This window comes from Jaculus jaculus, chromosome 8 (genome assembly GCF_020740685.1).
Source record: "Jaculus jaculus isolate mJacJac1 chromosome 8, mJacJac1.mat.Y.cur, whole genome shotgun sequence".
NCBI lineage: Eukaryota > Metazoa > Chordata > Mammalia > Rodentia > Dipodidae > Jaculus > Jaculus jaculus.
The window spans coordinates 72,028,580-72,046,873 of record NC_059109.1 but is presented as its reverse complement, the minus strand read 5'-3'; the positions used below and the strand labels follow the sequence as shown (position 1 = coordinate 72,046,873).

General features: G+C 38.9%; 1 protein-coding gene across 11 annotated transcripts in view; it reads left to right on the top strand.

Annotated features, from left to right (window-relative positions):
• The window catches only part of Hnrnpc (heterogeneous nuclear ribonucleoprotein C), a 39,475-nt gene extending 33,246 nt beyond the window's left edge, over positions 1–6,229 (top strand). For 4 of the 11 annotated variants that reach the window (XM_004672366.2, XM_045155770.1, XM_045155762.1 and 1 more), the window contains 4 exons: positions 410–567; positions 785–898; positions 1,075–1,256; positions 1,355–2,084. In XM_004672366.2, the coding sequence (XP_004672423.2) occupies positions 410–567; positions 785–898; positions 1,075–1,256; positions 1,355–1,438 (538 nt within the window). In that variant the 3' untranslated portion in view covers positions 1,439–2,084. Of the gene's footprint in view, positions 1–409; positions 568–784; positions 899–1,074; positions 1,257–1,354 lie in introns of all 11 variants that reach the window. The other 7 variants (XM_045155765.1, XM_045155766.1, XM_045155767.1 and 4 more) reach the window with 3 other exon arrangements.
• Positions 6,230–18,294: the final 12,065 nt, after the last annotated feature.

Here is an 18,294-nt window from a genome sequence, read left to right as displayed (position 1 = left end):
TTAAAATTTTAAGGTAGGGTCTAACTATCCCATGCTGAGCTGGAATTGCTAAGTAGTCTCAGGGTATTCTTGAACTCATGGTGCTTTTCCTGCCCCTGCCTCAAGGGCACTAGGTTTAAAGTGAAGGATAGGAAAATTTGCAGAGTTTATGAAAGTAGAACTGGTCATACTGTGGGTGTGGGGTTGAAAGAAGAGTTGGGGGAAAGGTGGATTTGGGTGGATTCTACCTGGACTACAGGCTTGTTTTGTCATTGTTTCTGCAATTGTGGGGTTTTGAGCATTCACCTTACCCAGTGAGCTAGTTTTACACTGGAATGAAATTAACTTGGTAAACAACTAATGGCTAAAACAGTAGATAACCCAGCAGTTTTCATTTTAAAATTAATTACGATTTTCTTTTTTCCAATAGGATGTACAGTTATCCAGCACGTGTTCCACCTCCTCCTATTGCTCGTGCTGTGGTACCCTCTAAACGCCAGCGGGTATCTGGAAACACTTCACGAAGGGGCAAAAGTGGCTTTAATTCTAAGAGTGGACAGCGAGGATCATCTTCTAAGTCTGGAAAGTGTATGTGTCTTTGAGTCTGTGAGAAGTACTAGTAGTATAATGATAATATATACGAATTAGGTTTGTTTTAAGCTCTCTATCAAAGGCATTTCTTTAGTTTTAGTTTCTTAATTTTTAGTATCCCCGCACACACCCCTAACCCTTAGGTTGGTAACATATGATAGCTGGTAGATGTTAGGATATTTGATTCTAATCTGCAATTTCTTTTATTTTAAAGTAAAAGGAGATGACCTTCAAGCCATTAAGAAGGAACTTACCCAGATAAAACAAAAAGTGGATTCTCTACTGGAAAGCTTGGAAAAAATAGAAAAGGAACAGAGCAAACAAGCAGGTAATAATTGTCTTTTTGCTTCTATGTATAATTGGATTATCTTTTTAAAGTAGTTGAATGTATATGTAATTTTTGGGTGTTTGGGAAGGGGTTTATTGGGGAAAATTTAGATGAATTATATTCATGGATGATTAATGGGGCTGTCTATCCTGTGGGCATTACTTGCCCCTCGGCAGACCTGTCCTTATCAACCCCAGTAGAGGTAAAGAATGAAAAGACTGAAGAGGAGCAAACTAGCACCTCTGTGAAGAAAGATGAGACTAATGTGAAGATGGAGTCTGAGGCAGGTGCAGACGACTCTGCTGAGGAGGGAGATCTTCTGGATGATGATGATAATGAAGATCGGGGAGAAGACCAGGTAAAAAGATGGATAGGAATGAAAGAAGTTGGGGGGAAGGCTGAGTCATACAGAGTGCTTCTAACTGCTCCATCCTGTTTGTGTCTTATTTTTCACAGCTGGAATTGATCAAAGATGATGAAAAAGAGGCTGAGGAAGGAGAGGATGACAGAGACAGCGCCAATGGCGAGGATGACTCTTAAGCACCTAGCAGGCTTTAGAAATCTTACCGATTGTTTCTTTACCTAGGCGTTTGTCCAAGATCAAAATTACACCAGATTCACTCCCCTAGAATCTTCAGCACATTTTCACTGTTGTTCTCCCTTACCTTGTCCTACCCACGTTCATTAATTCATACTATACTGCCCAATGCCAAGTTCCATTTTTCACTTCCTTTTACGCTCGAAGTAGTTGTGTTAAGTCTTACCCTGTAATTTTTGCTTTTGATACCTCTTTATGACTTAACAATAAAAAATGTATGGTTTTTATCAACTGTCTCCAAAATAATCTCTTGTTATGCAGGGAGTACAGTTCTTCCATTCATACATGGTTTCAATAGTTGCTTCCCTGACTGCAAAAGCATTCTCATTTACTTATAGCATCAGAGCATCTTTGAGTTAGCAGTACATGTGTGACCTTCCCCATGTACTCTGGGGTTGAGTATTCAACACATATGTAACAATGTATTTTTGTGAATGAGAGTTGGCATGTCAAAGGCATCCTTTAGAAAAATAGTGTGATAGTCTTAATACTTGTTTTCTAAAGTTGATACTGTGGGTTATTTTGTGAACATCTTGATGTTTGGGACCTTTTTTTTCTCAAAATAAACAGTCCTTATTAAACCAGGAATTTGGAGGAAAAAATACCTGTTTTAAATTATTTTTTTGTCTTCAAATTATTTGTTTTACACTGGGTGGGGGCACTAAACCTTAGGTTGTATTAAGTGGTAATTGTGCATACCAGTATATATGCTAAAATCATTTGATTGTGGGTGCTGCATTAACAAGTTTAGTAACTTTGACATGGAGTGGAAATTTTTAAAATCACTATTAGGACCCTAGATAACTCATAGTGGATTCTGAATCTGTGCCTGAGTTACTGATTAATAGGGAAGTACTTTGTCTTTCCTCATCTTTGGTAGCATGTGCCTTCAGGTAACTGAACCTAATGAAGGTTGTGCATTTTTTTATGACATTTTATCCATGTGTCCTAGTCTTAGCCTTTAACCCTAAGTTTAATTGCAGTGAATTGAGGCATTATGTCAATCACCAAAACTTGTAAAGATGCAGGTGTAGCTGCCATGTTTGCCTACTTCTGAAAGGGTACAGTTTACTTACTGGGTTTTCTTCTGTATAGCACCATTAAAAACACTTGATAATTTTATTGCAAAGATCCTTGTCATCCCCCTAAAAGGTCTTCACATAGTATTTGAAACAAAGCCTCATTGAAAGAACTGGTGGAACTGGAAGCCTATATGTGTAACATAAAAGGGGTATCTTTCTATATGTGAAAAATAATCACTGTTTTCTAATCTAATGTAAATCTGTTAGCAGACTTGAAAGTTAGTCCATGATTAGACAATCTCCTCAATTCATGGGAAGATATTAGAAGCCCAAGATTCCAACAGCTTGGTTTAACATACTGTCAGCATCTGATTTTTAAATATTGGATAAATTAGTTCTGAATTTAGAACAATTCCTTCCATTTTCTTTATTGACTTCTTTGTTACCAAAGGTGACTCTGCTGCACTTTTTGGCACTATATCTCATTGTATTCTATTATCAGTTGCCTTACTTTCCCCAGGAAACAGGCGTTGATAGAACCTGATAAATATTTAAAAGTACATAATCAATATTCAAAATAGCTTGTATATACTGATGAAAATACTAATATTTTAACTCAACTAGGTAATAAAAGAACATTTCCCACGGTCTACAAAACAATATTGTCATGTACAATAACTGACATTCAGGCACCAAGCCAAGGCATAACAAAATACATTTCATTGAAATAGGATAAGCCAGTCATGGTGGTGCATGCTTTTAATCCCCACTGATGGGAGGCGGTTAGGAGGGTGGCTGTGAGTTTGAGGTCAGCCTAGACAGGTGTGAAATACTCTACCTTGAAAAATGGTATATCTTTAAGTCTGATAAAATGCATTGTTTATAGTCCCCTTATTTGTCTTCATGACATAGGTACATGTGGTAGGCTGGTTTATAGGTGCTGTGGCATTATTAAATTTTGCACCCTTGAAAATACAATTATGTAGCGGAGCAGTAAGTCTGATAAAGTCATAAGAGCTAGGCAACAACTTTGTAAATAGTGAATATGCCATAAAGGGGCTGGACATCATTCACTGAAAGTAAATGCAATATGATGTGGTTGCATTTGTTCTGGTATAATATTTCAAGTCAGTTTTTTAATTGGAGTAATGGATTCTTAAATAGTCTGGACCCTTTAAAAAAAACTTATTTGAGAGAGAATGGCCTCCAACTTTAACTGCTAAACCATCTCTCCAGCCCAGTCTGGAGGCTTTTAATCCTGCAGTTTGCTTCCAGACATAGAAGAGGAATGGCTAAAAATCATATTCATATTTTTTTTAGTTTTAATGTGGATATTGGGGAATTAAATCCAGGCCACCAGGCTTTGTAAGTACTTTAACTGCTGAACCATCTCTTCTGCCTCAGTCTTAAGTCAGTCTCACGTAGTTAAAACTGGCCTGGAAGTTGCAATGTAACTTGAAGTTGAGCATCCCATCTGCTGAGATTATATTGGTTCACCACCACTGATTGCTGAGGGTGATTACATATGCTATCCCTCTTCTGCCTGCAGTGCTGAGTTTTCTTCCCAGGATGTTATGCATGCAAACCTTTTCTACTGAGTGACATCGTGGGCGCCTAAAGAAATTCTCTAAACATTGCTCATATGGCATGGGCTTGTGATTAGGAGACACATTTGAACTTAATGTAGGCAACTTTTAGAAGATGTGCAATTTTTAAAAATAGGTTGATTTAGATCTAGTATGAGTTCACCAGCATCTCAGCCACTGTGCAAATGCCAGATGCCTGTACCTGGCTTTTGAGTACTGAGAAATTGTACCTGAGCCGTTGCTCCAGTATTGATGTCAAGTGCTCATATTTTTTGAGTTCTCTGTATAAAATAATGTGTTTTGTGGAATAGGGGGTACTTGCCTGTTAGATGAAATTGTCTTAAATATACTTAGTTTTGGGAATATGTGGCTGATCTGTAGTCACTGACTTACTTTGTTTTTTGAGGTAGGGTATCACTCAAGCTCAGGCTGACCTAGAATTCACTGTCTCTGCTGGCCTTCTAACTCCTAAGGATCCTCCTACCTCTGCTTTCCAAGTGCTGGGATTAAAGGCGTGTGACACCATGCCAGCTCAGTTTTTTTTTTTTTTTTAAAGTTCTGTTGTTTTTGAGGTTGGGTCTCTATCCCAGACGGACCTGGTTCACCATGTAGTTTCAGGATGGTCTTCATGTGGACCATCATTCCTATCTTTGGAAGTTAATTTATGAGCAAGGGAGTCTATGAGTGTTAACTTCCATTTTTTTTGAAGATGCGCTTCTTTTAAATAGATTCTTTTTCTAAAAAAAAAAAAAATTATTTGGGGGAGAGAGGCAGAGACTGGCCACACCAGGCAAGCAAAACTCCAGATGCATGCACTGCTTTGTGCATGCCTCCGCACCTCCTCCCCCTTATATTTACTTTTGGTTTTTCAAGGTAGAAACAGCCCAGGGTGACATGGAATTCACTCTGTAGACTCAGGGGTGGTTATCCCCCTTCCTCTGCCTCCCGAGTGTTGGGATTAAAGGCAAGCACCTCCACATCCCACAGCTAAATTTGAAAGTATAGTTAATCTTAGATTTGGGAAATGCTAGGTGGCCAACCATACTCAAGAACCTAGATTTGTTCCCCAGCGCTGACAAAGAAGTAAATTAAGATGTTAAAACTGGATTAGAAGTCCCAGTTATTAGGAGTAAAAGTAAAAGTTTTGTACTCTGGTCTGAAAGTCATGACACAGCTTTATAAATCTTGTTAGGTATAATAACTGAGGACAGTCATGTCACAAATGCCAAGAGCAAAGCTTTTTCAGATTGAACTCTGGTAGAGATAAGACCTCTTCTGTCCAGTCTTTGGGCCATACCACTCTATGGGATCTATTAGTATAGTTCATGCTTGACTAACATGTATTATGTAGTACAAAACAAATAATTTCGGGGAAATATAACCAACCTTAAGTTTTCAAAGCAAGCCAGATAGGGTGACACATGTCTTTAATACCAGCATGGAGGCCCATGAAGGAGGATGGCTGTGAGTTCAAGGTCACCCTGAGACTACATAGTCAATTCCAGGTCATACTGGGCTAGAGTGAGACCCTGCCTCCACCATGCCCAGCTTCCTTAATTTTTAAAACATTGTTTTGCAATTTGGACCTATGGCTGGAACTCATCAAATTGTAATTGCAACTTGGTACTAATTAGGAAACTGCTGCAATATACTTATTCTGTTCCATATGGTTTTCTAGTAAAGTATTAAAAGAGTATGCCCATCTTGCTTGTAAGAGGTTGAAAATCATAAGTTTAGGAAACAGCCCAGGAAATTTTGGTTATAGATAAACTAGAAATTGTTCAATCTTCATAGTCAAAGAAAAGCCGAAATTTTACTTTACTCAGCACTCTTCAACCTTTAATAGGAGGCTCAAGTTGTTCTGTATCCAAGAAAGTGACTTTCCAAACTACACATACTAGTATCTTGGCTCCTGTCTTGTTACAACTTACCATTTAATGTCACATTGTCTACACTACATTGAGTCATAGGCTATTATTTTCAGAAGTATATTTTGGGATGCTTGTTCAGAGGTAAAAGTTCGCTGGTTCTTGATGCCAGCACCAGCTTCTTTAAAAAAAAAAAAAATTACTGAAGAGAACAAGAAAGAGGCAGAAAGAGTATGGACATGCCCAGTCCTGTCATTGTGATTAAACTCCAGACTCGGGCCACCTGGTGCATACGGCTGTTGTGTGTGTACTCGGGAATCGAACCTGGGCTATCATGCTTTTCAAGGAAAGTTTTAACCACAGCCATCTCTCCAGCTTTCTAAAAATCTAATTATTTGGGGGGAGAGAAAGAGGCAGATAGAGACAGAAAGAATGGACATGTCAGGGCCGCCAGGCACTGCAAATGAACTCTGGATGTGTGCCACCTTGTGCATCTGGGTTCCATGGATTCTGGGGAAACCATGGTCCTTTGATTTTGTAGGCAAGCATCTTAACCTCTAAGCCACCTCTCTAGCCCTTTAATTTTTTATTTTATTTATTAGAAAGAGGGCATGCCAGATTCTCTAGCCACTGAAAATGAACTCCAGATGCATGTGCCACCATGTGCATCTGGCTTTCGTGATTCTGGGGAGTCCTTAGGTTTCATAGGCAAGTGCCTTAACTGCTACCCATCTCTCCAGGCCCCCCCCCTTTCTTTTTTCTCGAGGTAGTGTTTCGCTCTAGTCCAGGCTGACCTGGAGTGCACTATGGAGTCTCAGGGTGGCCTCGAACTCACGGCGATCCTCCTACCTCAGCCTCCTGAGTGCTGGGATTAAAAGCGTGCGCCACCATGCCCAGCTCCCTTTTTTTCTTTATCTCTCTTTTAAAATAAGTTCTCTGCAGTTTTGTTTTTTTTTTTAAAGATGTTCCTTTACCAATTGGGTTTGTGAATGTGAACGTTGCTTGGTAGTAGCTGCGTTGCAACAAGTTACAACAATGCTTCTTGATGAATCTTCCACTAAAGTTGTTAGACCCTAATGAGTCCACGTCAAAGTGTATTTGAAACTTTGGACTCGTTTTCCCTCTTTGTAGGTATTATGAAGCATCTTAAGCTTTGATGTATCCTAGGAGGACTTTTTAACCATCGTCTTTGAATCCTTATTTCTTTTTGTTTTTTCTCTTGAGGTAGTCCCACTCTAGTCCAGGTTGACCTGGAATTTACAGGCTGGCCTTGAACTCAGGGCAATCCTACCTCTGCCTTCTGAATGCTGGGACTAAATGTGTGCACCATAGTCTGTTAAATTCATCTTTATGTTGTCTCCTCTGAATGGTTTTGGACTGTTAAGACCTTCATTGATGCTTCCACAGAGATGTTCCTCCAGTTCTCTTGACCAATATTTGTTCTCCAGAATATCCTTGGCACAATTCAAACTCAAATGATCATATACTTTTTCCCTAGTGTGCTGAAGCAACACCAGGAACAATGAAGTACTTGTGTCTATGTAATAGAAATACATTATTTATTGCTCTGATATACAAGTGACAAAACTACCACTACCTTATTTCTGGCATGTTACAATAGTCCCATTTGCCCACATATACATCAAAGTAATCATCTCCCATAAAATAATCCTATAAATCTTTTAAAAATGTAGTCTTGGTAGTTTTTTATTAATCATTCTGATGCTGATTTTAGGATAATTGCAAAACTACTCCAAGGCCAAAGATGGGCTTATCTTGCACATCTGTCTAGTCCATACTAAATGTTTCCATACTTTCCTTATTCACTTTACAATTGGGTTGCTTTTTTTTTTCTCTTAACCCTTTATTATAAACAAGGAGCCCCTCTTAATATATGTCATTATACAGCTCTCCCACTTTTTTTTTTTATTTTCCTTCTTATGAAATCATCCTTGGTTTCAAGGAATGTCTTTGTAATTCTAATTTGTAGTCATATTACTTTATATGATTATTTGACTAATGTGAAGCCAAGAACAGGACCACATCTATTACTGTTCATTATTACTATATCCCCAGTTGGGCTGGAGAGAGATTGCTCAGAGGTTGAGGTGCTTGCTTGCAAAGCCTAAGGTACCCGGTTTGAATCCCCAGTACCTGCATAGGCTGGATACACAAGGTGGCACATTTGTCTAGAGTTGGTCTGCAGTGGCTAGAGGTCCTGGTGTGCCCATTCTCTTTCTCTGCTTTAAAATACATATATATCCACAGTGCCTAGCAGTGTCTGAAACATGTTAAATCAGTGGGAAAGGGAGAGTCATCATACCTTGAAAAGGTGCATATAGGTTTCATTGCCCATGTTTTCATGATAATTATTCCAACAAATGATGTCTACATGTTAAGGGTGGGAAGGGTGTTACCCAAGGAAGTTTATACATGCCCAGTGGGAAGTTGGAGGAGTAACCAACACTAGCGTTTATGTTTTGGAATTATACAAGTAGAACATTAGGTAACTAAAACACCTCTGACCAGGAAATTGGATATTACCCCAGAAGCATCCCTTGTGCCTCAATACAGTTATTCTATGACTTTATCACTCACCATAGACAACTTTTGCATATTTTAAAGCTATTTCTAAGTGAAATAATAATGTATTAAAGGTTAGCCTATTTTTGAGAGCAGAGAGAAAATCTTGGGTGCAATAGTTGGAGATAATGATTCCAAAAGGCAGGAAGGGGGAGTGAGACAGGTAGGAAAAATAAATACAAGAGTATATTACTAACAAATGATGAATCCCAGAGTTGTCTTACAGATGACACAATAGACTGGAATCCATTGGCTCCTGTTCCTACTTATTAAATATACCCCCAAAGAGGTCACCTTCCCTGCGTTTCTTAGATATCTTAGTAGGCTACGGCATTTTTAAAAACACAGGTTGTTTTCAGTTTGGTCTAATAGTGCTATGAAATTCGTGTACATATTTGAGAACATGTACACATGTTTTTGCATACAATCTGTTAGAATTGCTGTTTCATAGGATGTATGTATATTTAGTTTTCATACATAGTGCCAAACATCTCTAAAGTCATGTAGGTGTAAAATTTAAGTTGTCATATCCTTGCTAGCACTTGGTTTTGCCAGTCCTTTAAATTTTAGGCTTCTTAATGGGTGGGTAATTTCTCATACTGTGTACCTGCTGTTTGGTAAATTTTGTATTGAAACATAAATTTTCATGAGTGCACAAGTTGTAAGTGTAGCATTTTTTTTCCCTTCCACACTTCAGTCATAAAAAATCAGCCATAGACAAGAGTTTCTTGTGCTGGTGCATGCCTGCAATTCTCTCACTGAGGAAGCTGAGGTAAGATGATTTGGAGTTAGTTGGAGGATAGTCAGGGTCTAAAAAACAACAAAGAAACCAAGAACCCGGAACATTACCAGCACTCCATAAATTCCTTGTATACTCTTCCAGTTCCTTTACTACTATTCCAAGAATGTCTATTACCCTTATGCTACAGATTTGTTATATGCCTGTTGTTTTATTAAATTGAATAGTATGTATCTTATGTGCCTGGCTTCTTCATTCATTAGTTTATCTTTACAGTTCATCTGTTGCATGCTGTAGTTTGTTCATGCTCCTGTTGATAGTACTGCATTGTATAAATTAATCCTGCTAATAGGCCTGCGGGCTATTAAATAAAGCTATGAACATTCTAGAGGTGTCTGGTTGAACATACATTTTTTTGCTGCATGTAAACTAAAAGTGAAATCACAGAAATGATATGGTTTCACATCATTAATCTCCTTGCCATTTTCTCTTTTAGACATTTTGTTAGCTATGTATGATACCACATTCCAAAAATAAAAAAAAAAATGCTTTTCAAACCAACTTGTTTTTGTTTTGTTTTGTTTTTTGAGGTGTAGGGTCTCACTGTAGCCCAGGCTGACCTGGAATTCACTATGTAGTCTCAGGGTGGCCTTGAACTCTGGGTGATCCTTCTACCTCTGCCTCCCAATTGCTGGGACTAAAAATGTGTGTCACCATGCCTGTCAATGAACTTTTTATATCAAAATGTTAACGAAAAGTTGAAAAGAAAGTTTCTTCTATGTGCACAATCCAATTTCCTATGATATTAATATGTGAATACTACCATGGTAAATTATCAAAACAACAAAAAACGTTGGTACATTAAGATTTCATCACTGTTTTGTTTTTGTTTTTCAAGGTAGGGTGTCACTGTAACCCAGGCTGACCTGAAATTCACTCTATTCTCAGGGTGGCCTCGAACCCACGGTGATCCTCCTACCTCTGCTTCCCGAGTACTGGGATTAAAGGCGTGTGCCACCACACCTGGCTTGGCCTTTTTTATAGTGTGCATTCACAAGAGAGAAGGTGTGCCAGGGCCTCCAGCCACTACAACCACACTCTGGGCATGTATACAGTGTGACCTTGTGTGTCTGGCTTAGGAGGGACCTGGAAAATCGAATATTAAGTCCTTCGCCTTCAAAGTTAAGCACCTTAACCACTAAGCTATCTCTCCAGCCCAAGATTTCGTCACTATTTGCGTGCACTCATGAGTGAGGATGTATGGTTTTGTACTTATTCGCATGTGCAGGTTCTTTTTTCCACCAGCACACTCAATGTACTACAGAACTGTTCTGTTGTCATGATGAAGAAACTCCTACTACCCACTTGATGTAACACAACACCTATCATTATCCCCAATCTGGAAACTACCAATCTCCTTTCATTGTTGCGATTTGTACCACTTCTAGAAGTTCCATAAAATGGCATCTTACGCTATCCACTCCGTTTTTAAGAGTTTCTTCCAAGCCGGGCGTGGTGGTGCACGCCTTTAATCCCAGCACTCGGGAGGCAGAGGTAGGAGGATTGCCATGAGTTCAAGGCCACCCTGAGATGACATAGCTAATTCCAGGTCAGCCTGGACCAGAGTGAGACCCTACCTCGAAAAACCAAAAAAAAAAAAAAAGATGGTGCCTGAGAACCTGATTAGTAGCAGCCTTACCAATATTAGTTATCTGTTGTCTGAGAAATTTGATGAGGCAGTGACCTTGGGATGACTCAGAAGGCATGATGGTGCTGGAAAGAAGTGATGAGTGCTCAGCACTGCAATATCTCTATCACACCTTCCAAGGCTCAGGGTCTAATGCGGAAGAGGTGGCAGAAAGAATGTAAGAGCCAAAGGAAGGGTAGGATTCTTTACAATGTGCTCCCCCCGACACAAAATGGCCTGGATATCCATGTCCTCACAGTGCCTACCTACACTACACTACCTATACACGGCTGTCATAATAGGAGGAAAAAATAATGACATCAAAATAAGAGAGACTGATTGATGGGGTGGGGGGAGATATTATAGAGAATCGAGATTGAAAGGGGAAAGGGGGGTGGAGGGAGGGTATTACCATAGGTGATGTGTGTATATATATATATATATATATATTTTTTTTTTTTTTTTTTTTTTTTTTTTTTTTTGGTTTTTCAAGGTAGGGTCTCACTCTGGTCCAGGCTGACCTGGAATTAACTCTGTAGTCTCAGGGTGGCCTTGAACTTACGGCGATCCTCCTACCTCTGCCTCCCAAGTGCGCCACCACGCCCGGCTCCATAGGATATTTTTTTATAATCATGGAAGTTGTTAATAAAAAAAATTGAAAACAAAAACAAAAAACAACAAAAAAAGTTAAACCAAGATGAGATCAATAATTCATTCATTTATTAATTTTTAAAATTTTATTTATTTATTTATTTGAGAGAGAGAAGAGGCAGAGAGAGAAGAATAGGTGCACCAGGGCCTGTAGCCATTGCAAACGAACTTCAGATGGATGCACCACTTTATGCATCTGGCTTACATGCATTCTGGGGAATCCAACCTTTGGCTTTACAAGCAAGTGGCTTAACCACTAAGCCATCCCCCCAGCCCCCATTAATTATTATTATTATTATTTTGGATTTTTTTGAGATAGGGTTTCACTCTAGTCCAAGGTGACCTGGAATTTACTATGTAGTCTTAGGGAGGCCTCAAACTCACGTTGATCCTCTTACCTTTGCCTCCATTTATTGATTTTTTAAAAGAAAATGAAAGGAAATACTTCTAAGTTTTTTTTATTATGCCAGTATTACTGACAACAAAATTAGATAAATATATATTCAACAAAGAAAATTATAAATCAATCTCCCTGATGAAAATAGAGGTGAAATTTCTCTCAAAGTGATCAGGGAGATGGCTCATCATCTAGAACATGCTTGTTACAGAGGAGTTGCATAGAGTGAAAGTATGTAAATAAAGATATGAATAAATTTAAATGAAGTTTAAAGACAAAGTTGATTAGCTAAATCTTAAAGTACTTGACCAAATTTCAGACTTCTTAAAATATAAAATGACTATTAGCCTAGGGTTTACTAACAAAGGATGGTCCTGACTGATAGCAAGTTGCTATGGTATTCAGGTTGTAAACTTAAAACTTTAACTCATTGATGTTAAACTGGTCGTGATAATGGTTTTGAAAGACTGACTTTAGCATACTCAACCAAGTTAGCTAGGTTCCTGTATTTGTCAACCTTTTAGCTAATTCTTAAGGTTAATTTTTTTTTTTTTTTTTAGGTAGGGTCTCACTCTAGCCCAGGCTGATGTGGAATTCACTATGTAGTCTCAGGGTGCCCAGAGCTGGACATGGTGGTGCATGCCTTTAATCCCATCATTTAGGAGGCAGAGGTAAGAGGATTACTGTGAATTTGAGGCCACCCTTGAAAAACAAAAAACAAAAAAAAAAATTTAAAAAATAAAAATGAATTTAAAAAATGGTTTATTAGTATTTAATTCTCTCATGAAGTTATTTATCCCACAGAGGAATTGTTTCCTTTCTTTTCCTATTTTATAAGGCAAACAGACCACATTTGGAGACACTGAACAGCATTTATCTGTCATGCACTTGGAAACTATTTACTTCATGGTGAACAGTAAAAGAAAATTCCAATCAAAGTTATGTTGTGATTTAAGATATAATTCCTCAATGCCTCCAACAATCACTGTCTTAATACTTTAGTTTTTTTTAAATTTTTTGTTAATACTTTAGTTTTAACTTATGTCATTATTAAACAAGTTTACCAAAGTGCCACAGGCAGAATTATAGAGGTGGTTAAGGTTTGAGTAGTTATAGATTATGTCATGAAATTTTTGTATGTTTGCATTCACTATAGTTCTATAAAATTGATTTGGAGGAGAAAGAAAATATGTCTTTCTGGCTCAGCAGTTAAAGGTGCTTGTTGGCAAAGCCAGATGCACATAGTGGAGCATGCATTTGGAGATTGTTTGCAGTGGCAAGTGGCCCTGGCGTGCCCATTCCCTCCCTTTTCCATGAGACTTGTCTCCTTTTTCATTAGATCATGGCAGTTTAGTCCAGTTCCTCTATTCTTTGGGTATGTTAGATACAGCTGAATTAATTTCAGAAACTGACTTACTGATTGGGTTGACATCTTACTTAGCTTTTAAAAGTGCTAAATCTCCTCATAAGTATACATACATATATATATGTATACACATAAATATTATATAAAGGTATCCTGATTCTGATGACCTTTAAAAATTGGAAAGTTTTCATGTCTTCATATGTAAGCCAAAAGTGTTACAACATAATATAGTTTTCTTGTTTATTTTCAGTTCTGTTAGCATATCTTTGGTTCATAGTTTACTCTCTGTACCCTCATGTGCCTTAAATATATGAACTCTGCTTTTTGTCAATATCAGATATTTCTAGATATCAGAATATTGTAATCTGGTTTATACAAAGTCCATGATGTTTGGCTATCAATAAGCAAAACTATTCAGCTGAGCAAATCAGCAGTGACAGAATATAAACCAAAATAAAAACTTTTAGATCTTACATTTTGTTTGCTTATTTTTGGCTAGTCAGATTATTGAAAAAAACCTTGAAAATTATCTAAAGTTTTTCTTTTTTTTTTTTTTTTTTTTTTTTTTGGTTTTTTTCGAGGCAGGGTCTCACTCTGGCTCAGGCTGACCTGGAATTCACTATGGAGTCTCAGGGTGGCCTCGAACTCACGGCGATCCTCCTACCTCTGCCTCCTGAGTGCTGGGATTAAAGGCGTGCGCCACCACGCCTGGCTAAAGTTTTTCTTAATGTGTTTTTTTTCTCTTAAAAAATTATTCAGCACTCGGGAGGCAGAGGTAGGAGGATCGCTGTGAGTTCAAGGCCACCCTGAGACTCCATAGTGAATTCCAGGTCAACCTGGGCTACAGTGAGATCCTACCTCGAAAAACCAAAAACCAAAAACAAACAAACAAGCAAAAATTATTAAAGGCTAGGGTAATTTTATTTATTTACTTTTTTTTTTTTTTGAGATAGGGGTCTCACTATAGCTCAGGCTGACCTGGAATTCACTCTGTAGTTCCAGTCTGGCCTCAGGCTCAGATTGATCCTACCTCTGCCTCCCAAGTGCTGGGATTAAAGACATGCACTACCATGCCTAGCTAATACCCTGTAATTTTAAGATGGTTCCTGTCTTGTTCATGCTGGTTTTGCTGTATCTTTATCACTGAGAATTTAATCTAAGTCTGGGCTTAATGGGATCTCTAACCAAAAGTGAGAGTAGCATTAATATGTGGGTTTGAACATTAAGATTAGTACTTACTGGGCAGTTTGGTGAGCCTAGTATATACATTTAGCCAGACATCAGCAGATGTTACACCCCTATGACTAATGACTACCCCTGTTTAGATTTTCTTTTTTTTTTTTTTCAAGGTATGGTCTCACTCTAGCCCAGGCTGGCCTGGAATTCACTTTGGAATCTCAGGGTAGCCTCGAACTCATGGCAATCCTCCTAACTCTGCCTCCTGAGTGCTGGGATTAAAGGCATGTGCCACCACGCCTGGCTAGATTTTCAGTATTAGGAATGTATTCCCTCCCAAGTAGTGGGTCTCCAGTCCAATTAGAGAGTGGTTGGTTGCCCCCATAACAGACATGCCAATGTTGCACCCTTCGGCTCATTTGGCCTGCCTGGCCAATTATAAGGCTTGCAGTGTCCATTGTGGAGTATCTTCACTGGTGATTTCTCTCTCTCCCATTGAACTGCATGCAGTGTAACTTTTTCCAGCTTTCTGTCATGGATATCCAGGCCATTGTGTGTCTGGGGGGAGCACATTATAAGGAGTCCTACCCTTCCTTTGGCTCTTACATTCTTTCTGCCACCTGTTCCACAGCAGCAGATGTTACACTCCTAGGGCTCATGACTATCCATGTTGTAGGTTTTCAGTATCAGGGATACATTCCCTCCCATGGAGCAAGTCTCCAGTCAAATTAGAGGATGGTTGATTTCCCCCATAATAGATGTGCCACCATTGTACCCATTGGTCATTTGGCTTGGCTGGGTCTGGGTTACCTCAGTTAGTATAATCCTTTCCAGATCCATCCATTTTCCTTCAAATTTCATAATTTAAATTTTCTTTACCACTGAGTAGAATTCCATTATGTAAATGTGCCATATCTTCATTATTCACTCATCAGTTGAGGGACATCTAGGCTGGTTCCATTTCCTAATCATTGTGAATAGAGTGGCAATAAACATGGTTGAGCAAGTATCTCTAAGGTAGTGAGACAAGTCTTTAGGATATATGCCTAGGAGTGGTATAGCTGGGTCATATGGTAGATCTATTTTTAGCTGTCACAGGAACCTCCACACTGATTTCCACAATGGCTGGACCAGACTGCATTCCCAACAACAGTGTAGAAGAGTTCCTCTTTTTCCGCTTCCTTGCCAGAAATTGTCCCTGATGGCTAGGGATGTACAACATTTTTTGAGATGTTTATATGTCACCTGTATTTCTTCTTTTGTGAACTCTCTATTTAGTTCCATAGCACCCCCCTTTTTTTTTGTTTTTTCAAGGTAACGTTCCACTCTAGCCCAGACTGTCCTGGAATTCACTATGTAGTCTCAGGCTGGCCTTGAACTCATGGCAATCCTACTTCTGCCTCCCAAGTGCTGGGATTAAGGGAGTGCGCCGCTACATCTGGCCATATCCCATTTTTTTAAACACAAATATGTTTTATTTTTATTTATTTATTTGAGAGCAACAGACACACAGAGAGAAAGGCACAGAGAGAGAGAGACAGAGAGAAAATGGGCATGCCAGGACCTCCAGCCACTGCAAACGAACTCCAGACATGTGTGCCCCCTGTGCATCTGGCTAACGTGGGTCCTGGGGAATCAAGCCTCGAACTGAGGTCCTTAGGTTTCATAGGCAAGCGCTTAACACTCTTAACACACTTAACATCTCTCCAGCCCGCATATCCCATTTTTAATTTAATTTAATTTAATTTAATTTTGGTTTGTCATGGTAGGGTCTCAGTCTAGCTCAGGCTGATCTGGAATTCACTATGTCATCTCAGGGTGGCCTTGAACTCACGATGATCCTCCTACCTCTGCCTCCTGAGTGCTGGGACTAAAGGTGTGTGCCACCACACCTGGCATATCCCATTTTTAAATTGTGTTGTTTGATTTCTTATTATTTAGTTTTATGAGTTCTTTGTATATCCTGGATATTAGTCCTCTGTCAGATGTATAGCTGGCAAGCCACCACTTTTTTCTTGTGACAAAAGAACTCTACCTTGTACATATGGCTTATGTGGTCTCTGGGGACGTGGCCTTGCAGGCAAGTGCCTTAACTGCTAAGCCATCTCTGCAGCCAAAAGAACTCTGATAACAAGTTGATTTGGAAAAAAAATTATAATAATTAAAGTTTTACCACTCCCAGCCGGGTGTGGTGGCGCACGCCTTTAATCCCAGCACTTGGGAGGCAGAGGTAGGAGGATCGCCAAGAGTTCGAGGCCACCCTGAGACTCCATAGTTAATTCCAGGTCAGTCTGGACCAGAGTGAGACCCTACCTCAAAAAAAAAAAAGTTTTACCATTCCCAATGCCTATGCTTTATCTCAGTTTTTAGCTTCCAATAAGTATTATTTAATCAAAATAAAAATTGAGGGCTGGGGCTGGAGAGATGGCTTAGCGGTTAAGCGCTTGCCTATGAAGCCTAAGGACCCCGGTTCGAGGCTCGGTTCCCCAGGTCGCACGTTAGCCAGATGCACAAGGGGGCGCACGCGTCTGGAGTTCGTTTTCAGTGACTGGAAGCCCTGGCACGCCCATTCTCTCTCTCTCCCTCTATCTGTCTTTCTCCCTGTGTCTGCCACTCTCAAATAAATACATAAATAATGAACAAAAATAAATTAAAAATTGAGGGCTGAAGAGGTTGCTCAGCAGTTATGCGCTCACCTGCAAGTCCTAAGAGTCTGAGTTTGATTTCCCAGTACCTATGCATAGACAGATGCACAAAGTGATGCATGCATATGGCCTGGCACACCCATTCTGTGCCCCCCTTGGAAATGAATAAATAAAAATAAATTTTGAGTAACAGGAACTGTTTTGTGATAAAAGAAAGTCTATTCGAGTTTTCTGGAATTCTTACCTAAAAATCATCAGTAATTATAAGTTATGTACTACATGTCATTTTGTTTTATCCTATTTGAGTGTTCTGTTTATAGTATCATTCTAACACTATTTGCCATTGTACAGAGCCAGTTCAGATTATAAACCATTTGTGTGGAGACAGTCCTCTTTTGTATAAATGTCTTGTAGCTTCATAAATTTCTAATTTTTATTCAGTAGGTATTTTATGTATGTTTTCAAGCACATAGTATTATGGATCCTATGTTGATAAAGTGTTTTCCTATCATGACTATGCAGCTTCTGTTTATGTCAGAAGCCCAAGGATATGAGTAGCCACCCTTTCCTCTGTTAACAAATAGCTTTGGGCAACTTGTTTAGTTATAAGAAAAAATAGCCCTTTACTGAGTTCAGGTCATCCCTGGGGCCCATCACTACCATAATTAATGCAAGCAAGTGTCTTTCCATTCTGTTAGAATTCTAAATACGTTGTTGATTTTCATATATATATACACTTTGGCTATGTCAGTCATTTGTGCTTTGTCTATGTCTATTTTCACAGAATTTGTTAAACATTGTGTGTTGTGTTCAGAAAAACATACAATGTCTCATAAAAACATTGTCCAACTTGCTATTTCATTTGTGGAATTGCCCATTAGATTTAAGGCTTTAATTTGCTTTCCCAATTTCCTGGATGCTATCAGTATTTGTAGAACATCACCCCTATGGGGCTTTAAAATACAGATCTTGTGTATATGTCTTTTCAAGGGAGCACTGGAGTGAAGGACAAGCAGCCCAAGAATTGGGGTATAAACATAGATAAGATTGAGACAGCATAGAAAGATAGGGAAAATCA